This window comes from Bufo bufo, chromosome 4, assembly GCF_905171765.1.
Source record: "Bufo bufo chromosome 4, aBufBuf1.1, whole genome shotgun sequence".
NCBI lineage: Eukaryota > Metazoa > Chordata > Amphibia > Anura > Bufonidae > Bufo > Bufo bufo.
The window spans coordinates 509384448-509407421 of NC_053392.1; the positions used below are offsets into that span (position 1 = coordinate 509384448).

At 44.5% G+C, this 22974-nt stretch overlaps 1 protein-coding gene across 1 annotated transcript; it reads right to left on the bottom strand.

Moving 5' to 3' along the window:
• Positions 1 to 323: 323 nt before the first annotated feature.
• On the bottom strand, positions 324 to 19054 carry LOC120998832 (heme-binding protein 2-like). Its single transcript, XM_040429682.1, has 4 exons — positions 18852 to 19054; positions 5327 to 5456; positions 3216 to 3384; positions 324 to 498 (listed from the first exon to the last, which is right to left on the bottom strand). Exons 1-4 carry the CDS (start codon positions 18996 to 18998, stop codon positions 324 to 326), a joined length of 621 nt encoding a protein of 206 aa, XP_040285616.1. The 5' UTR covers positions 18999 to 19054.
• Positions 19055 to 22974: the final 3920 nt, after the last annotated feature.

Here is a 22974-nt window from a genome sequence, read left to right on the forward strand (position 1 = left end):
CCCCAGAGCTACTACATGTGCAGTTCTTTCAGAAATCTACACATTTGATACTTTATATATTCTACACCTTGATGTTATATTATTCACAACAGGCCCCCCACCAAAATCGGTGCTTTTATCAACAAACAAATCCAAACAGGTAGATCAGTCAAGAGCCACAACATACAAATAACACTTTAATGCTGTAAAGTCAGTTACATTTTTTGCAGGTTAACCTCCACACACCATTTAATGGCATGTCCTTTGATATTACAAGAAGGTATGAGGATCACATTCAGGGAAGAGCAGCAGAAGGACGATGGAATCTCCCTGCTGAGAGGAGTTTACTTTGCCATGTACCACACTTCATTGTGGCGGTTGAAAAAGTCAAAAGGAGAATTGTAGCCAGCACGTATGAAGTATGTATCATCAAACTGCAGACCAAGGAGCTTCAGGTCCTCTGCTAGGGCTTTAGCTTGATCACCATATGCTTCATTTAGGGCATATCCTCCAAAAGACCTAAGAATGGAAAGTTCACATTAACATCCAGCAGAAGGAAAATGGACATATATAGTATGCACTGGGGAAGGAGGAGATTTATCAAACTGGTGTGAAGTAGAACTGTCGCAATAGTCCATAGAAACCCGATTCTACCTTTTTATTTTTAAGCTACTTGGAAAAGAGGAATATGATTGTTGCCATGGGCAACCAAGCCAATTCTACTTTACATCAGTTTGATAAGTCTCCCTTTAAACTTAGCTCAATAAGAGATCTACACCCGCGTCTAAAGCCTGCGTCCAGGGGCAATTACATTGTTAGCCATGCATTTGAGTAGTGGAAACTCAGGACACAAACTTTTGTACTAGCATTTAAGTGTCACTCTTTGGCCTTACATCTTTTTTAAAAACATGCTGCAGCTCTTCCTTCTAGGAGGGGGGACTAAGCCATCCTGTAGGTGTGTTACTAAATGTCAGCTACTTTCACACCTGCGTTAGGTGCGGATCCGTCTGGTATCTGCACAGACTGATCCGCACCTATAATGCAAACGCTTAGATCCATTCAGAACGGATCCGTTTGCATTACCATGAACAAAAAAAAAAAAAAAAAAATTATATATATATAATTTTTTTTTTTTTTTGTTCATGGTAATGCAAACGGATCCGTCCAGACTTTACATTGAAAGTCAATGGGGGACGGATCTGTTTGAAAATTGAGCCATATTGTGTCATCTTCAAACGGATCCGTCCCCATTGACTTACATTGTAAGTCTGGACGGATCCGTTTGCCTCCGCACGGCCAGGCGGACACCCGAACGCTGCAAGCTGCGTTCAGGTGTCCGCCTGCTGAGCGGAGCGGAGGACAAACGGTGCCAGACTGAGGCATTCTGAGCGGATCCGCATCCACTCAGAATGCATTAGGGCTGGACGGATCTGTTCGAGGCCGCTTGTGAGAGCCTTCAAGCGGAGCTCACAAGCGGAGCCCCGAACGCTAGTGTGAAAGTAGCCTAAAAGCAACACATTTTTCATATGACCATATGTGGTCTTTAACTGCTGTTTGAGGAAACTGCAGTGCTCAGAAGGGAAGAAGCAGATGAACTTTGTAACATGGAATTTGTTGTAATGGTATACGGGCCACAACTTGACTGAGCTGTGTAATGTTTGTGTTTTTTAGGGCAAAGTGTAGTTTAGTACATTGTTTCTTTGGACAGCCTTTTATTGTTGGGAGGTGAACTGGGCAATCAGTTTATGGGGTTCCCCACACAGTACATGATATCTATTCTGTAGGTTGATCCAAATTATGACAATACCAGATTTGTCTAATTTCTCATGTTTTACAACATTTGCATCAAAATCACATTAAGGCTGGGTTCACACATTACCATTTGGCTGCTGATTTATGTGTGGCAAGTCTGCAGTGTTGTACAGTACCAGCAACATGGAAGCCAATTTGAGTTGCTATGCACATGCGGTGTAAGAAAATAGAAGAGCTGCAGTATTTGAAAATTGTAGCATGCCAGTTTATACAGAGGATTTCACCCCTTTTTTAAAGGGCATTTTCTGGCTTTTCCCCACCACAAAAACTGCCTACATTACATGTGGCGGAAACACCAAAAACCACAGTGGAATTTACCATTGGATTTTTGGTCACATGTCCCTAGCATAAAAACAGTTGTATTCTGCATTACCATATACTAACATCCATAAATTTCTATTTTCTGTTAATGTGGTTATGCGTTTGTGGGATGGGCTGTAGATTTTATTGCCATTTTGGGGTACATCTAACTGATCACTTTTTATACCTTTTGGTAAGTGAAGTAAAGTGACAAACAGCAGTTCAGTAGTAGTTTGCCGTTACAGATAACAGTTGTGTAGTTTATTTTTTTAAAACAATTTTAGCCGAGTGGATATGGGAAAAATATGGGTCAGTTTAAACTTAAGAAAGTAAAAACTGCTTTAAATTCCAATGGAGGACTAACATTCAAACAATCCAATCATCTATTGCAATGGATTGTACTGTCAGTTTTAGGCTCGTTTCACATTTATGTCAGACATCCCTGCCAGAGATATCTGGATCTTGCATTGCCGGATACTAACAGCTACCTGGCAAACATGCTGAAACAGCGCCTATTCCCAGCATATTTTCCAGGTCATGGCCAGATCTCTGCTAGTCATCAATATAGTTAATTTGGCCGGCCATCATTCCGGCAGCCTTGGATCCAGCCAGATGTGTCCAACACGAGTGTGAAACAGGCATTACTAACATTTGACCCGATTAGAACCTGCCTATGGCAGAGCCCCCGGTTGTCATGGCAACCATCAGGACCTTGCAATTGCATCAGAGACATGATTTGGGGGGGGGGGGGGGGTTTGAGGAAATTACTCTGTAAAGCTCATAGATACAGCTAGCACCACCATAGCATGTATGGGATTAAACTGTTACTTTTAGACAGTAGTAATAAACTTGCCCCACCATTTGACCAATAAAAAAAATAAATATTACAATTCACGTGGGGGGCCTTATACAGCACTTCACCTTGCAAGTTCAGCTATTTGCAAGGTTGGAGAAGTTATACCGTTGCGATGTGTCAACATAAAACTATCCTTTTAAGCATAATCATGATATTCACATTTCTCCTATAATGTGTAGGCCTTAGTTTTTTTTTGGGGGGGGGGGGGTTAAACATTACTTGTTACAACAGAACAAATAGACCATGATCTGAACCAGTAGTGACTTACTTGACATATACAGAAGCTGCAGGATATGTATCCAGGTAAACTTCAGGGTCTGTAGGTCTTGGAGGATTCTCCACAGCATGTAGCACAAAGGACATTGTGGCATTCTTAGTTGATGGTAGTTCCAGTGGCAAACACATTACCACAGGTACAGTCATACTCATCTTCAGCCCTATGGAAAGGAAGCAGACTGAAAAGTGAGACATTTCACAGACACTGAATAGAATAGCATTAACAGTCAGCAAAACCCTTCACTGGACAGCTAAATCTCAGTACCTCTTGTATGAAGGATGTATTTTATGTACAGTACCTATTGCCATCCAGTAGTTGACTTGTAGAATAAGGGTTGGCAATACAGTTCATGCTTTTGCTTGTTGCACAAAATGAAAAGTTGCCTCAAGTAAGCACAAGGCCAGACTTCATTTATATGATGACCAGTGTTAGGCTACTTTCACACTGGCGTTTCTGGGTCCGCTTGAGAGATCCGTTTCAAGGCTCACAAGCGGCCCAAAACAAATCATTTAAGCCCCAATGCATTCTGAATTAGACTGTCACTAAAACGCAGCTTGCTGTGTTGGTGACCGTCTGACTATGCGGAGCCAAACGGATCTGTCTTGACTTACAATGCAAGTCAATGGGGACGGATCTGTTTTTTTTTTTTTCACTGACAATATGGTACAATTAAAAACAGATCCGTCCCCCATTGACTTTCAATGCAAGTCAGGACGGATCAGTTTTGACTTAGACTTTTTTGAATGAATAATGCAAACGGATCTGTTATGAATGGATGCAAGCATTTGCATTATTGGTACGGATCTGTCTGTGCAGATACAAGACGGATCCACACCAAACGCGAGTGTGAAAGTAGCCTTAGAAAGGACACCAGCATGGGTTTGGATGTTTTCATAGTGTAGGTTATATGCATATCTTTAAATAGGCAAATTCCATTACTTAAGGCTATGTACTGTACATCTTCAGGGGCACTTTCAATTGGTCTTTATTAAAAACATTTAGCTGCTGCCAAAGCTTTAACTGTCTAGCTGTGTGAATCCTACTTTCATCTAATAACCCTCATCTCTAAATTACTAAAAGGTCAAACACTTAAAGCCACATTCTTATCAGGAAGATAATGGAGCTATAGTGTGTTTAAGATCAGAGATAAGGATGCCATCAGCTGAGCTGCATGATGGAACAGTGAAAATTCAGAGCCTACTATTACAGAATCTTAAAGAGGTTCTCCAGGAATTAACATTAAAATACTTTATAACTTCATTATAAATATATTCCCAAGTACCTTTTGTTATAAAGGCTCATTTTATCTGGGGAAATCAAATCGGGAGAAACAAAATGGCTGCTGTCCTATTAGTATACACAAAACCTCTCCTACTTGTCAGGGATTATGATCCTTAATACATCTGATAAGAACTTTAGCTGAATCTCTGTAGGAATGGAGTTCGTGAGTAGAGGTGACTTATGAGCAGCAGCACTTGTATGCAGTCTCCATTACCACAATCTGTCCTATCAACCTGCTCTGTACTTAATGTCTCCTTATAAACTTTATTACTACATAGATTCAGCTGAAGATTATATTAAACTGTAGTCAGGATCATAATCCTTGACAAGCAGAGCAGAGGATGAGGCAGCTCTTCACTTCAGTGTTCTGAAGTAACTAGTCCTCCTGTGGGATTAGGACAGGTTGTGAGAGTACTAACAGGACAGCAGCCATTGTTTCTCCTAATGATTGCTCCCTAGACAAAACAAGCCATTATATCTAATGAAAAAGTAATATTTTAGCATTTTCTTAATTCCTGGAGAACCCCTTTAATGCTGTACATAGAAAATGGCTCAAGTTTTACTAAAGATCAATTGAACGTGATTTTACTCAAAATGAGTAAAACGCAATAAACAGTCCCAAAAAGGTGCACATAGATTAAGCATGAAAATACAGGATCTACATAATGTATTACAGTGGTTTGATGTCCTAGAGACTAGTATACCCTGTCACCTTACAGAACTGGATGCCTTTTAACTAATGGTTTTGTGCAAATCATTTGGATGGCAAGAATAGTGTTACAAAACAGAGCCCACAATATGCAAGTTAGCAGACAGTTTACCTTTAGCATTGTCTCCAGAGATGTATTTAAAGAGACGGTTGAAGCTGGTCACCATCCCCATATCAAAAATGTACTTGTCTAGTGGAGTAGTCACCCAATGAGTTTCTTCATACTGACGAAGTTCAAAGTCCTGAAAATATGGGAGTTCAGATAAAATACAAGAAAGCAAGCAAATAGGTTGTCCAATTAAAAAGGCTAGCAACTGCTTTCATTTTGCATAAATTAATATAGGCAAGGGTTAATTACTCCTATAGGTAACTGGTTCCCCCCCCCCCCCCAATAGAACTCACAGGAGGGTGTCCCCACCCCCAGGACAGGAAACCACATAGAAGCATAGGATTTTAAAAGGCCTCCTCCCCTTACCTGGTTTAGTCAGTCAACGAGAAAGGACATGGAAGTCAATGCAAGAGAATAAAAAAAATATATATAATACCAGTAAGGGTAATTAACCATTTTCCCTGGCGCCTCTATAATGACAGTCAAAGATTCAGAGGAAGGACTGTAGGGTGGAACAGCTGACAGAATTCCACAACCAAAAGACAAGTCCTGATTATGGAGAACGTCCAGCTAAGGGCCCATTCACACATCCGTATGCGTTTTTGCAGACTGCACATCACCGGCACTATAATAGAAGATGCCTAATCTTGTCCACAATTGCGGACAAGAATAGGAATTTTTAATTTTTTTGGGGGGGGGGGGGGGGATGAAAATGCGGATCCGCATTTCTGGATCGGGGCAGCACATAGTGCGGCCCAATAGAAATGAATGGGTCCACAATTCTGTGCCACAAATTGCGGACATGTGAATGGACCCTTATAATGGTTAAAGAATGTTATTGAGTTTGCCCACATAGCAGCTCTGCAAATCTGGTCTAAGGAAACAGAAGTAGTCTGTCTAGGATGTAGAGACAGCATGGGTAGAGTGGGGTTTTATCCCTGTTGGAGGCTGCAGAGCTTTCTGGATATAGGAAAAATAAGTCCTTCTGGCAATAGTTGATTTGCTAGCAGCTAGACCCTTACTGGAGAAAAATGATTTTTAGGTATGTCAACACATCTCCTTACATGCAGATGGTTGAATTTCTTCTCTATCTGTAGAAGGAAATGGGCAGAAGGACAGCAAAAATACTTCTTGTTGTCAATGAGAAATTACTTTAGGGAGAAAAAGGACAATGTCTGTGGATGCAATCTTTCACAATCGAGAGATTTACATAAAAAGGCTTGAATCCCACCAATTCTTCTGGCAGTTGTGATTGCTAGGAGAAAGGAGACCTTAAAGGGCTTCTGTCACCCCACAAAACTTTTTGGGGGTACTTATAAAAGTACGTTTTTTGCCTTATCTACAGAACGAAAATGATTAACAACATAATGTATAGATATATCGCAGTATAGGGATTATAAGTACCCCAAAAAAATAAAATGAGTTTAGTGGGGTGACAGAAGCCCTTTAAGGCAAGAAAGCCGGAATTAGACTTACCGGTAATTCATTTTCCACGAATCCACCATGACGGCCCAGAGAGATTGACCTCTGTAGGGGCAGGAACAGAGATAGGTTTAAAAGGACCCCTCCCACCACCATTCACCAGTGAGTTCCAGATTATAGTGCTACAACCACCGGTTACCAGTGAAACAACTCCATTTTATTTTATTTTTTTTTCTCTCTCCACTTGGTATTCACTCATACCAAGTCATTGGAATAAAAAAATTGTTATATATATAAAAAATTTTTTATTCCAATGACTTGGTATGAGTGAATACCAAGTGGAGAGAGAAAAAAAATAAAAATAAAATGGAGTTGTTTCACTGGTAACCGGTGGTTGTAGCACTATAATCTGGAACTCACTGGTGAATGGTGGTGGGAGGGGTCCTTTTAAACCTATCTCTGTTCCTGCCCCTACAGAGGTCAATCTCTCTGGGCCGTCATGGTGGATTCGTGGAAAATGAATTACCGGTAAGTCTAATTCCGGCTTTCCACTTCACCACCATGACGGCCCAGAGAGACATAACAGATTATATACGTCTTAGGGTGGGGCAACGGCCTGAAGGACCTTGTGACCAAAAGCGAGGTCGGAAGACCTGGATAAGTCGAGCCTATAATGTTTAATGAAGGTGTTTACATTAGACCAAGTTGCAGCCCGGCATATTTGATCTAGGGAAGCGCCTGCCCTTTCAGCGAAAGAGGCAGCTATAGCTCTTGTGGAGTGAGCCTGGATGACTTCTGGACAATTGATGCCTTCGATTTTGTAGCAGTCTGTAATAGTCTGTTTTACCCATCGGGCAATGGTAGATCTGGAAGCTGCCTTCCCTTTATTTTACCACAGAAGAGCACTAGTAAATTGTACACCTTCCTCAGGTCTCTAGTGACCTCTAGGTATTTCAGTACTGTTTGTTTGACGTCCAGGGTATGGAAATGTTCCTCTCCAGGATTTTTAGGATTCACACAAAAGGAGGGAAGAATGATCTCCTGGTTTCTATGGAAGTCTCTTACTACCTTTGGCAAAAATGTCGGGTCTAACCTCATGGTAATACGATCCTCCTGTATTGTGAGATATGGTTGTCGTATTGACAGTGCCTGGATCTCACTCAGTCTTTTTGCCGATGTTATGGCTATAAGAAAAGCCACCTTCTGATAAAGATTCTTCAGGGAACATGAGTCCACGGGTTCATAAGGTGGACCTGTGAGTCCTCTAAGGACAATGTTTAAGTCCCAGGTAGGCACCTTTGATTTGAGAGATGGTCTTAGTCTGGCTGCGGACCTCAGGAATCTTTGGATCCATCTATGGCTGGCTAATTCGGAATCGAAATAGGCACTAAGCGCTGAGACCTGGACTCTCAGGGTGGAAGGACTTAACCCTAACTCTAGTCCCTTTTGAAGGAAATCCAGAATCTTCTGTATATTTGGTCTGGGGCCTCGTCACCTGACCAGGTGCAGAATCTTTTCCAGATCTTAAAATAAATAACGTTAGTCACCTTCTTTCTGCTGGCCTTTAAGGTAGATATAACACCCTCAGAGAGACCTCTGTCTCAGGAGGTTAGACTCAGGATCCAGGCCGAGAGTTTGAAGATTTCCGGATGAGGATGGAGAACCGGCCCCTGGATTAGGATATCCTTTCTCCCTGGGAGAATAAAGGATTCCTGTGGGGAGAGCTTGGTTAGAATCGAGAACCAGCTCCTCTTGGGCCAGTAGGGGGTGACCAGAATAACTCTGGCTCTGTCCCTGATGATTTTTTGGAGAACCTTTGGGATTAATGGGAACGGAGGGAAGGCATATGCAAGGTCCCAGTCCCAATGCAGGGAGAAGGCGTCGATTGCTAGGGGCCTGTCCCTTGGGTTTAGGGAGCAAAAGGTTGATACCTTTGCGTTTTTCCTTGTAGCGAAGAGATCTACCACTGGAAGGCCCCATCTCTGGACAATCAGATTGGTCCTTAAACATCGAGATCTTCATTCTCCCTGGTCTATGGTAGTCCTGCTGAGGAAGTCCGCCGCACAGTTTAGGCTTCCTTTTAAATGAACTGCCGATATTGATCTTACTTTTTTTTACCCCCAGAGGAAGATTTTTCTGGACAGACCTTCCAGTTTTTGAGACTGTGTGCCCCCCTGATGCTTGAGGTAGGACACTGTCGTTACATTGTCTGAATAGACCTTTATATGTTGGTTTCTTAGTTTTGGAGCGGCTGCTCGTATAGTTTCCCAAACTGCCCTGAGCTCCCTGTAGTTGGAGGACTGAGCTGCAATTTTCAGAGGCCAGTCTCCCTGGTAGAGATCGGAGTAGATTTTTGCACCCCACCCTTTTATGCTGGCATCGGTCTGAATATGTACTGCCGGGGTCTTGAACCAGACCATGCCTTTTTTTAAATTTTTTGTTTGAAGCCACCACCGGACTGAAGATTTTACGTGGCCCGGGATCAGGATCTTCCTGTCTGAGGTCAGATTTTTGTCCCACTTTCTTAGAAGCCAGGACTGAAGGGCTCTGTAATGGGCCTGGCACCACGGGACTGCTACGATGCAGGCCGTCATCTGACCTAAAAGGCTCATCGTTTCTCTGAACGTGAAGGAGCGACGTCTCAGGAAGGCCCTGATTGATGACTGTAGGTTCTGGATTCTTTCTGCTGGAAGGAAGGTTGTTTGTTTTTCCGAATCCAGCAAAACCCCCAGGAACTTTACCCTGGTATTCGGAACTAGGGATGACTTTTTTAGGTTTATAACCCAACCTAGATATGTCAGAAGGGAACAGAAGGTTTCTCGATCTGCTATAGATTGATACACAGTGTTTGAAATTAGTAGAAAATAGTCTAGATAAGAGACGACCGTCACCCCCTGAGGTCTCAGGGAGGCGACCATCTCTACCACCAGCTTCGTGAAAATCCTTGGGGCTGAGGCCAGCCCGAAGGGGAGAGCCACGAACTGGAAGTGGTGAACAGACCCTCTGTGATCCCTTACTGCAAAATGCAGGAATTTCTGAGACTGGGAGTGAATGGGAACATGATAGTATGCGTCCTTCAGGTCGATTGTACAGAGGGACGCGTCCCTTTGAATTAAGGGGATGGTAGAATTTAAAGATTCCATCTTGAACCTTTTGTAGATCACAAATTTGTTTAGCCTCTTGAGGTTTATGATCATGCGGAAGGAGCCCCCCGGCTTTTTTTACCAAGAAAAGGCTGGAGTAGAACCCCCGCCCCCGTTGAGGCACGGGAACCGGAATTACTACTCCCAGGTCCAGGAGATTCTGGACCTCCTTCCAGATCTGGCTGTGCTGAAAAGGAGAAGGGTGGCGAGAAATCAGAAATACATCTGGAGGGGGGGGGGGGGGGGGGGGGGAAGATAACTCTATCCTGTATCCTGACTTGACAAGATTTTGCGCCCAGAGGCTCGGAGAAGTCTGCTGCCACTGAGCAAAATGTTGGGATAGTCTTCCCCCTATCCTGGAGTCACTGTTTCTCGCTGCCCTTGTTTTGGGGATTAAGGAGGTACCCTCTACCCCTCCCCCCTTTTGGGCAACTCCAACGTCCGGTCTTTCCTTTACCACGAAAGGAACTACTCTGGGTATATTGACCACGAAAGGAGGGTTTCTTTTTAGGGGTCCTATCCTCAGGGAACCCCTTTTTATCAGTAGCCTTCTCGAGGATAGTGTCTAATACGGGACCAAACACGTATTCACCCGAGAAGGCTATAGAACACAACTTCATCTTGGAAGAGATGTCTCCCGACCAAGATTTCATCCAAAGTGCCCTCCGGGCTGCATTGGACAAGGCTGCATCCTTGGCTGAAAATCTAATTGTCTCTGTGGAGGCGTCCGCTAAGAAACCCGTAGCAGATTTTAGTAAGGGAATAGAATCTAGTATCTGTTCCCTGGGAGTTTTACTGCTTAGATGACCTTCTAACTCATTCAGCCACAGGTACATAGACCTGGCGACTGAAGTAGCGGCTATGTTTGTCTTGACACTAAACATAGCTGCCTCCCAGGACCTTTTTAATAAGCTGTCAGCCTTCCTTTCCATAGTGTCCCTTAACTGACAGGAGTGTTCAAATGGAAGTGAGGTTTTCTTATTGACTTTCGCCACCTGGACGTCAATTCGAGGGACCTAGTCAAAAATTTTTGAGTCTGATGGGTCAAAAGCAAGGCGGTTTCTGAATTCCTTGGAAATTCACAGCTTCTTTTCAGGATGGGCCCATTCATCCATCACCATCTCCTTAATGTTCTCGTTTATAGGGAATACCCTGGAGCGTTTGACCCTCAATCCCCCAAACATCTCTTCCTGAATGGTATGGGGTTGCTGAATGTCCTCCACCCCCATGGTATCCCTGACAGCCTTTAAAAGGTCACTCATTTCACTGGGAGTGAAGAAAAATTTTCTAGAGTCCTCCACGATCTCGCCTTCAGATAAGGGGTAGTCGTCCTCTTTTTTTGAGGATGAGGCCTCGTCCTATAAATCCTCGGAGTCAGAGGGAATGTCTGCCCCCCTGGGTCTTTTAGGTGGGCGAATCCCTCTGGTATCCTCACGGAGGGAGGCCAGTGAGGACCTAACCTCCTCCTGAATCATGGATCTAAACTCCTGCATAATTGAGGGCTGTTCGTCTCTCACTATTTTAGAAATGCAATGCTTGCAAAGCTTTTTAGTATAGTCCTCAGGAAGCCTGACGGAGCACTGGATGCATTTGGCGGTCCTTTTTTTTTTAAAGTAAGTTTGGCCTAAAGTGAGAGAGGCAGCCCATTAAATTTATGTCAGTCTAGTATAGGAGCATAATTAGATGCAGTATACCAGCAGACACAACAGGGGGAGGGGAACAGTGGTTACCTCTAAGCACCCCCCCCCTTGCCCCCAGTGAAGCTGCCGACTTGCCCAGGTGGGCTACTCACGCAGGGGCGCTCGGGAGCGGTCTGCTCCTGCTGCTGCTGTGGCTCCTTCTCCGACATGTTCTGGTCAGAGCACGATGCAGAGAGAGCGCAACGGGAAGGTGCTTGTTAGCATTTTTTATAGGAGCTCGTCTACTTCCGGGTTCCGCCCGGAAGTGACGTCAGACGCGCGCGACAGAGCAGAGCGTCTTTCCGGTCGGCTACTTCCCAGGAGGTAGGCGACTCAGCGGCAGCACAGGGCAGGCTTCCCACAACAGGGAGCGTGACCCTGGCGTCTCCCTGTCAGCTTTAGAACGAAGTCCGCTGGAGAGCAGGGGACGCAGCTCTGGGTGAAAGGACCCGCAAGGGAGGCAAGAAACACCACCGATGCGGTCACCCAGGTACTTAAAAATAAAACGAGGTCCACTTCACCTCCCTGAAAGCCAGAGAGGACTTTTCTCTGTCCTGGCCGCTATAGGGGCAGGAACACACTGGTGAATGGTGGTGGGAGGGGTCCTTTTAAACCTCTCTGTTCCTGCCCCTACAGAGGTCAGGGGTCAATCTCTCTGGGCCGTCATGGTGGTGAAGTGGAAATTTTAGTGGCATTTCTTCTATTAGTCCAAACGGTGATTCCATCAAGACAGAACTAAGCTCAAGTCGCAAGGTGGAATTATGGAATGCAAGGTAGGAAAATGCCTTATAGCTCCCTTCAAAAAAATAGTTTGATTAGCAGAGAATCAGCCAACTTGTGTCTGAAAGGCACCAAGGACAGAAACTTGAACTGTAACTATATATAAAATTAATGGAATCTGGTTAAAGTTCATTCTCTGAAAAGGAAGTCTTTCCAGGTTCTTAGATAAATCCTAGATGTTATTGGTTTTTGACTTAGCAACATTGTGGATATTACTCCGTCTGGCAACACCTTCTGTCTTAAGACATCAACCTCCACCTCCAGGATGTCAGATGAAGTTGAGCCTTCTGGGATGGAATACAGGACCTTGAAGGTTTGGGACTGTTGGAAATGCACAAAACACTTCTGCAGATGGTTTCTTCTTCTCAAGCTAAGATCTTGGCCATAAAGGGACTATGAATATTACTTACGCCTTTTCATCTGCCACCTTCATGAGGGTCCTTTGGATCAGGCTGAAGGGCATAAAGCAGGACTTTTGGCCATGGTTGAGAAAGCATCCACTATTGTTGGCTGTTCATGTAGAGAGGGAACAAGACTTCCACCTGTCTGTTGCTCCTGGTAGCAAACAGGTCTAGGGCAGGCAATCACCATTTGGTGTAAAATCGCTTGAATATTCGCCTGTCTAGAGACCATTCTCCCCCTTTCAATATTTCTTGGCTCAGGTAGTCAGCCATTATATAGTCTACTCCCTTCACATTGGTTTCTGGACTAGAAATACTGGAGAATAATAACCCTGGTGAAGTTGATCTTCTGGAACCAGAAGAACCTGCTTTCAGATTAGTGTAGAGATCTCCAATTCCAGATTGCTTTGCTTTACTTTTTTTTGGGAGGGGGGGGGGGGGGAGAAAGAACCTTGTTCATAGTGAAATTACCAAGATGCAACATGACCATTTGTTTCCACAAGCTCTCTTTAGCAGACCTTCACTTTTTTTTAATCCATTGAGTCTGGTAATAGACCCATATCCCTAAATGGGAGAGAGATTGTTTTTTTTTATTGTTATTCAATGCGGTCATGGGTGTTTTATCCCATAAATTGGACTCAGATTCTGAAAAGGGATATTTCCTTTAAAAAGAACTTGTTATAGCAGTTTTTTTTTTTTATCTTTCCACACTCTGTAATTAGTGTCTTGATATTATGGACAGGGAAAACCCTTTACTCTCCCCCAATCCCTGAAACATTTGATCTTGGATGGAGCAAGTCTAACATCCTCTATATTAATAGTTGCCCTAATAGTTTTTAAAAGGCAGTCTGTTTCTTCAGGGAGAAAAAGCCTTTTTCCAGAACAGTTGTCCAAGGAGTCAGGGTCAATACCTGACATATTTCCCATTTATCCAATTCAAAACTGTAATCAGAATTTAAAGATTTGAAAAGTGGATGTAACAGGGAGGATGGAGTTAACCACTGCACTGACCTTTTCCTTAATACTTATAGTATCAAGGAAGAAAGGTGAACAGATTTTCTTCATATGGTGCACTTTTTGTATCCCGTTTCTTTCACAGCTGGCCTCTTACCCAAATTAAAATTTAATAGGGCCAAATAAATTGAGACCAGCACCTACACCAGATCACAAAAGTGAGGTTTAGCAAAGAAAATATATCAGTCTCCACCATGTAGGAGAGGAGACTTACCTGGCTAAGGGCAATGGTAGCAGGATCCCCAGGCTTGCTGGCAGGCTCAGCAGCGTCTAGAGAAGCAAGCATTCTACACAGTACATCAGAGCATGGCGGGAATTAATTTGAACTTCCCACCTTGAATATCCAGTGCCTGCTGAATCCAAATGGCCAAGCCCCAGGAAGTGACACTAGCGTCAGATCCTGAGTGTTCCCCCTGCTTCCAGGGAAACCGCAAGCCCAGGGTTGCCTAGCAAATGAGGGTTTACACCGAGGAACGGGAAAGGGAGGCCATGCGTCCCTGCAATGACACTCCCACACTGGGTAAAATAAAGTTGTGCAGTCACAGCATTCCTAATACTCCAGGAGGAGCTTCCACATGCACCCGAGGACAGGGAAAAAAATAAATAAAAAATAAATAAAATTTAAACATCTCAGACCAAACACACAGAGCTCCCTTTAGGGTTACCAGGTTCGAAACAGAGCCTGAGTAAGGTCTAATTCCCCAGAGGGCCAAGGATTCCTTGTCCGAAAGCAAGGAAGTTTCAAGCTCCGCACATAGGTTTTGGGGAATATCGCTTACATATAAATAATACCTCTATGCACTCAGTGTGTATGTGTAGTGTCCCACTACGTAAAGGTGGGCACTACTAAGGGTTATGTTGCTCCCACCTCCTGTGGGAGAATGGTGTTTAGTATTGTAATGCCATGTTAATTCCTGTGTACCAGGCCTGTTAGGGGTGTAGTTTCTCCTCCCAAGCTGTAGAGGGAGCTAGGGCACCCCCTAGTATATATAGTTAGGCCCAGACAGGAAAGGGTCAGTGCAGTATATTCCAGGAGGTTAGTTAGTACAGTCTAGCCTGCCTGAGGTTCCTGAGCAGAAGAAGCTCAGAAGTAGCACCAGGAGAAGAGTCTACCTCCTGAGAAACCAAGTTCCTATAAAAGTACAGTGCAGAGCCAAGTTTATTCCAGCCAAACAGAGCTGAAGGGCAGAAGGATATATTCCACAGCAAGGATTTATAACAGAGGAAGTTTTCCCTACCCAAGGATAAAGCCAGCTATAGGGCATAGGGGCCTTGGAGAAAGACAGACAGGATTCTGAGGAAAAGTGCTGCCTGATCTGTAAGTGTTTAACCCTCTGAGTATCTTGCAAGGACATTGCCTGCCATTTGATATAAAGCCTGCCTGTTACAACCTTTTTACATGTGGAACTGCCTAAAGACTGTAAATAGTTAAACTGTTAAGTAAAAGGAAGTTTTGGTTCACTGCAACGTGTGTTCCTCAATTATTACTACAAGAAATCGGTGTGCCACAGTTACCGGCGTCACGAACTTAAAGGGATCTTGCCACTGGCACATTAAACCTGCAACACCCAGGGCACCTCACCTACCATCTGGCCTGGTCCCTATACACAGAGAGTGCCCCAGAGGATCCATGTGCCAGCCTCTCCATCACTGCTGTACGCCTGCCCAGGGTATATAAAAACTGTGGGTACCAAGAGCAACCCTCGGTTTGTTAACTACCCCTGTGACCTCACACCCGCTCACCCTGCAGGGCTGAACACTGCATATTTGCAGACATACGTCACACCTCAAATTAACTTAATTCCACTTGTGGACTAGGCATATAAAAATATAACTTTTACTAATAAAACCGCTAAAAGCATAGGTGGTTGCAGTGGGACAAAACAAAAAACACATATATCTAAGCTTCTCCTTGTTAGCTTTCCCTATTTGCAGGAGAAAAAGCACCTATAAGGGACAAATGGTCAGCTCGAGTGGAGGAGCTCAAGGATTAGCCGCCATGCAGTAGCGCATCCAGGCTCCGCCCCTTATATATTCATTTTTACACTCCATAAAACCACTCAGATATGGGACAGGTATATTGCGGACATGCTAGCGACGATCTACCCATGCATGTCCGCATATCTCTATAGGGTAAAAAGGTGACAATCCCTTTAAGGGATGAGGAAAGGAGGTTGTTGGAGACAGGCAGAGAAGTAGAGGGACCTAGCACTGCTGGCTTATTAGGGATTTAAGGTCTTAAATCCTTCACGATTTGCACTGCACATGTCTGCTGCTTCTGAGGGTTTGCTACAGTTAGGCCACATTCACACAACTGACCAGCGCGAGAAACAGTTTCTTTATTTCCCAGACCGACCACGAGCTGAACTTATCAGGCGATTATAAACCCATAAAGAGACTGCATCACTAAACATTAAAATGCAGCCAGTTTGGGTCAGGGGAGCTGCAGTACAATGTTTTTTGGAACAATTATAGTTGTTAGAATCTGGCCTTTCGGAGTAGGTCCATGTTCATCTGTGTATAGGCATATGTAAAGACCTGGTGACAGGTTCCCATTAATTGCTTGGCAACCACCTATATGTCTACATTAGGGTTGAGTGAATAGAAGTATCTGAACTGGACTTCAATCTGCATTTCAGGAAAAATTTGATTCACCGTGAAGCTGGGGCAGCAGAGTCTAGCACAGTGTTAAAAACACAACACATGCTACAGTTTCTTACCTCAGTGGTGATACAGTAAAACCAACATTATTGAAACGGAGAATAAAATAAATAACATTTTCTGGATTGAACAGGTTTTAGGGGGCAGAGAAGGGGGGCGGCGCCGATGCAGAAAAATTACATTTACCCCGCTGAGCCTGTGTGCAGAGCAGCTTGGCCGCCCCCACTGTCTGTCACAGAGCGGAGTGGCACGCAGCTGACAGGCTGAGGCAGCAGCCGCACACACTCTGAGCTACGAGACCCTGGTGTAGTTTAATCTCATTCAGCAGGTCCTTCAGAAAAGCTTTCCTGGGATTCGAACTCGCAACCTTTCACATCAGAGGCAAGGCATTTACCCACACAGCTATGAGCGCTGTATAACCAGTTACTTAAAAAAAAATAAGACTTCTACTGTAGATCACTTTGATACCTAGTGTACATACACATGACAGCTGCCCCCAGCACGCTGTATGGATGTAGCAGAGCTGGGTGTGTTAGGGCAACTGTCATGTGTATGGTTGTACACTAGGTATCAAAGTTATCTACAGTAGAAGTCTCATTTTTATTTTTTTTAAGTAACTGGCTATACAGCCCTCATAGCTGTGTGGGTAAGTGCTTTGCCTCTGATACAGAAAGTCATGGGTTCGAATCCCATCATAAACTTTTCTGAAAGACAAGCTAAATAAGAACACGAGCACCAAATCTTCAACACTAGAGGCTGGGGGGAACACAGGAAGAGAAAGGCCTGCATCGCTTCGCTAACATGGAGGCAAGTATAAAAGTATTTTTTTTTTTAAATACCGGACTGTTACTTTACTGCCACGGGGAGGGGGGGGGGGCTATTGGCACCATGATACTGGCACATGGAGGGGGGGGGCAAGAAATGGACATGAATCATGAGGGGCAGCAATGTGAAATGGGGGGGCGCAAGAAATGGACATGAATCATGAGGGGCAGCAATGTGAAATGATGGGGGGAGGGGGCAAAATGTAGATTCACTTGTGTTGACAAAAATCCTTGCACCGGCCACAGAGTACAAGCACCACTGCATTAACAGGCAGATTCTCTGTTCTAGAGAGATTTGCCACCCAGACATGCAGTAGCAACCATACTGGGGTAGAGTTACCAAAACTGGCTTAGTTGCCCATAGCAGCCAGTCAGATTCCAACTTAAATTTTCCTGAGGAGCTCTGAAAAATAGAAGGTGGAATCCGATTGGTTGCTATGGGCAACTAACCCAGTTTTCCATCGCACCAGTTCTGATAAGTTGCTCCCACCAAGCCTACTTTCCCAGTTACAGATACATAGACTAGGACAGCACAAGATTTTTTACCAGTTGATGGAAAAGAACCCCAGGTGCCAGAAGCAATGAGCACTTCCATCAATGGAAGCACTCATTGCTGGAGCGCTGATGCCCACATACTGCAGCAGGGCATGGGAGTGCATAGTTCCCGCCTAGTAGGCCTGATGCTAAGCAGTAATGAAATCCCAGCACGTGCGTGATGACATCATTGCGCGTGCCTGTGCCAGGACCAAGCAGCACAGTGAAGTGTGCACACCTTCCTCCTCTGCAAGCACAGGTGAGCATTTAGCTTTTTTTTTTATTTTATGTGCCAACTTTAGGGGACAATTATAAGAGGGATTACTATGTGGGGGCAGTGTTGGGGAAATTACTATATGGGGGCGGCACTGTAGGGGCAGTTCTATTATTTCTGGGGACACTTTACAGAGTATTACCTGGAGCACAATATAGGGTGTTATTACTGGGGGCACTCTAGGGGGACATACATTATTGCTGCTGTACACACTATAGGGACATTTGGGGTAATTTATCAAACTGGTGTAAATTAGAACTGGCTTAGTTGCCCATAGCAGCCAGATTCCACCTTAAATTTTTGACAGCTGTTTTGGAAATCCAGTTCTACGTTACACCAGTTTGATAAATGATACCAATTAGGTCTACTGGGGTCACTGTTTTTTCAGCAGAATAGTACCTGGGGCACAACAGGCACAGTATTGGGGGTGGCAGCAGGATTACACTGTGGGGACACCAGGATGGGGAGGTTGATGGAAAAACTGAGAAATCTAACACATTTGTGTTACAAACTCTGTAGAGACAAGATGCGGCTGAAAGAATTTGTCATGGCAGTCTAACAGAGGAGAAGAGGAAGGAAGGTCTACATGACAGGAGATGTCTATGGATGTAAGAGGTATGTGGTCAAGTATTGGGGGGCAGGGGGTGCCAGCAAAATGACCCACCCCAGGTGCCAAACACCCTAGGCATGCAACTGACAACAATAAATCATTAGACATGCCATGGCTCCAGCTCTGAACAAAGAGTAGATCATGAAATCTGCCCCACTACACCCACAGCCCCTTCCCCGTACGTACATCATATTGTTTCACCAGCTGGTACTTTGGACAATCATAATGGCCACAAAATGGAGGCAACTTATTCTGACTGGAGACATCAGACGCCTGCACGGCAATCCCCAGTACAGAGAGCAGCCCCAGCAGAAGTCTTCTCCTCATCTCCATGTCTGGATGTGTCTGTGGGGGAGCTCAGCTGCTGATATAGGAGGTGGATATGGGTGGAGCAGAGAACTCGTTTAACTTTCCCAATCAGCAAGTTAAAGTAAGGTTGGGACTACATGGCGACATTTGTTACACGACAATAGGGATAAATCAACATTGTGACATGTATTGTAAGGATAGTCTTCAGTGTCGCAGTGCAACTGTGACGCGACAGTCGCACAAAAATCCAACTTAGATGCAGTCGCAGTATGTCACATATCACAGTGCGACACCATAGACTATAATTACAATAAATGTCATGCAATATGAATGTCGCACGACACGTGTCGCCGTGTAGCTGAAGCCTAAAGGCTTGGCTACACAACAACATTTGTTACATGACATTTTCACACTGCGACATGCTGAGACTGCGTGCAACTCACACACGCATTGCGGATGTGTGAATGGAGCCTAATAGAGATTTTCCAGATATCAAGTGATATTTTGAATCAGGAAAAATAATTATACCAACTGATTTCTATTACTCTGAAGATAATGAGCCAAAAGTGTTCATAGTCATAGACATCACATAATCAGAATTATTGAGGTTCCACAGACTCCAGGATAGCAGATCTGCCTAGACCTTCTGCCACAGAGTACAAGCACCACTGCATTAGGCCTCATGCACACGGAAGTTTTTTTTTGCGGTCCGCAAAAACGGTTTCCGTTGTTCCGTGATCCGTGTCCGTTTTTTCAACCGTGGGTCTTCCTTGATTTTTGGAGGATCCACGGACATGAAAAGTGAAAAAAAAAACTAAGTCAAGTTTGCATTGAAAATGATAGGAAAAACGGATCACGGACACGGATCACGGACGCGGATGACTATCTTGTGTGAAAAAAATAGGACAGGACCTATTTTTTTCACAGACTGGAAAAACGGATCACGGACGCGGAAGCCAAACGGTGCATTTTCCGATTTTTCCACGGACCCATTGAAAGTCAATGGGTCCGCGAAAAAAAAAAACGGAACAACGGCCGCGGATGCACACAACGGTCGTGTGCATGAGGCCTTAACAGGCAGATTCTCTGTTCTAGAGAGAGACATGCAGTAGCAACCATACTGGGGGAGATTTACCAAAACTGGCTTAGTTTCCCATAGCAACCAGTCAGATTCCAAATTTCATTGTCCAAAGGCGCTATGAAAAATAGAAGGTGGAGCCTGATTGGTTGCTATGGGCAACTAACCCAGTTTTCCATCACACCAGTTCTGATAAGTCGCTCTCACTGAGCCCACTTTCCCAGTTACAGATACATAGACTAGGACAGCACAAGATTTTTTACCAGTTGATGGAAAAGAACTGGTCATTTTACAACATTAGGTGGAAACATTAATAAGTGAAGGGACAATATATAGTGGCGTGCCTGGGGGGGGGGGGGGGGGGGGTGCCGTCCACCCCTTGCCGGCTCTCAGGGGGGTGCCAGAAGCAATGAGCGCTTCCATCAATACAGATAAAAGCGCTCATTGCTGGAGCGCTGACGCCCACATACTGCGGCGGGGCCCGTGAGTGCATAGTTTCCTGCCCCACCGCCGATCACCGCCATAGGCTTCAGGCTTAGTAGGCCTGAGGCCTATGCAGTAGTGAAATCCCGACGCAGGCGTGCGTGATGACGTCATCACGCGTGCCTGTGCCTGGACCCAGCAGCACAGTGAAGTGTGCACGCCTTCCTCTCCTCTACAAGCACAGGTGAGTAATTAGCTTTTAGTTTTTTAGTTTTATTTTATGTGCCAACTTTGGGGGACGACATGGGGGGCACACAGGAGGACATGTGGGTGAAAAATATTATGGTGGGATACTGTGTGGGGGCAATTATGGGAGAGATTACTATGTGGGGGGCAGTGTGGGGGGAACTACTGTGTGGGGCAAATTACTATATGGGGGCAGTGTGGGGGAAATTACTGTGTGTGGGCAATTACTATGTGGGGGCAGCATTGGGGGCGTTGTTATTAGGGTGGCACTGTAGGGGCAGTTCTATTATTTCTGGGGACACTATACAGGGATTATTACCTGGAGCACAATATAGGGTGTTATTATTACAACACACATGTCGCCGTGTAGCTGTAGCTTTAGGGCTTGGCTACACAACAACATTTGTTACATTAAATTTTTTATAGTCAGCAGTGTCGCACTGCGACATGCTGAGACTGCGTGCAACTCACACACAAACTTGGTTGCGTCGCAGCATGACTATCATTCCAAAAAATGTTGCAGGACGGTGCTGCGAGATACTGTAAATGCCACAGTGTAGCTTGTAGCGCAACTGATTGATTTTAACCGTTGAATGACAGCTGCAGTCCACAAGATTGCATTCAACTAAACGCATTCATTAGGACTAGTGTTTGTGGTTTAAAGTTCGGCGTACAAGGTTCCCGTTCCGCTACCACGGACCATAACTTATAGTCCGTGATAGCGGAATCTATAACAGAATTCTTAGATAACCCGAACCTGAACCTTGTACGCCGAACTTAAAACCATAAGTTCGCTCAACACTAATTAGGACTGCAGCTGTCATTCAATATTTAAAATCAATCAGACGCGCTACAAAAAAATCGCAGTGTAGCCCAGGCCTTACAAACGGATTCCAGATGATATATCATCAGTATTGTCTCCAGTTTTGCTTCAGTATTTCATGAGGATATATATGCGTATTCCTTCCTCCCTGCATTTTTGATGCACTCCCATAGCCTGCAATGGCCGTATTTGGAAACAAATAAGCAAAAAACTCGGAAATGCTGCAGATTTCACATACTGACAGAAATCATACTCCCACATGAATAGCCCTATTCATTAACATTAGCAGCAGCTTCTGGTACACAAAATCCAGGCCATATATACGGATTGTAAATACGCTTGTGTGAAAGCGGACTAATTCAGAGCCAGAATACGGACAGATTTCAGTATGCTCATGTGAAAGCGGACTTTTTAGCGTAAAAGAAAGCAGGCGTATTGACAAGACTTGTCTTTATTTTTCGCCTCATTTATTATCCCTTAATAAATTAGTGGGGTCATTTATTAAGATCAATGTTTTAGACGTTGATTTTAATAACCCTGCGCTGGTGCTTGATGCACCTAAGTTATGTAGAGGCGCCGGCCGTGCGACTTGCTTAAATCTATGTCAGCTGCCTTGCTGGCGTAGATTTAAAGAGTAACTAAAGCGCACCTTTCACTGTGCGCTTAAAATCCACTTTTCTGTACGAACTTGACCCCAAACCTGGACCCCATTAAAGTCAATGGGGACCCGAACTTCACACTTATATTTTCCGTTATAAAATGGTTATAACGGATAGCATACTTAAGACAGAATGCTAAATAAAATGTAAATTGAGGGGTTAAAAAAAAAACAAAAAACCTCACCTCATCCACTTGATCGCAGCCGGTATCCTCTTCTTTCTTCAGGACCTGGAAAAGGACCTGCGGCGTCACCACAGGTCTTTTTGCAAGTCCTGAAGAAAGAAGAGTATACCAGCTGCGCGATCAACTTTACAGTTCAGGTTCGCTCAACCCTAGTACCCTGTAACTATGTGCTATGCCAGGATTAGCTAAGCAGGGCGGGCTCCTGTCTGTGCCTGCTTTGCTAAGCTTAAAGTCCTGCATGCCAGCTTTTAGCTTAGCGAAGCAGGCACAGGCAGGAGACCGCTCCTCTCAGCTAATCCTGGCTTAGCACATGGTTACAGGGTACACATGTGCTATGCCAGCATTTAGTAAACCTCTGGGGGGGGGCACAGGCAGGAGCAGCAATGTTTGCTCCTGCCCGTACTCCATGCGCTGCGGCCCCATTTATAAACTGTAGAGCCCGTACTCCATACACCGCTGAGAAGTCAGCGGTGTACAGAAAGGTGGATTTTAAGCGCACAGGAAAAGGTGACCTTTAGAGCGGGAAAAGTCTATTAAAAATTCTAAATGCCTTAATAAAATATATTACGAAAAGTATTATTAGGGCA

Excerpts from the sequence above, each read along its gene's own strand:
- LOC120998832 (XM_040429682.1), bottom strand. The coding sequence starts at position 18,998 with ATGGAGATGAGGAGAAGACTTCTGCTGGGGCTGCTCTCTGTACTGGGG. Across the intron at positions 3,385-5,326 it reads CTCTGGAGACAATGCTAAAG|GGCTGAAGATGAGTATGACT; the intron begins GTAAACTGTCTG and ends TCCTTTCCATAG. Across the intron at positions 499-3,215 it reads GCAGCTTCTGTATATGTCAA|GTCTTTTGGAGGATATGCCC; the intron begins GTAAGTCACTAC and ends TTCCATTCTTAG.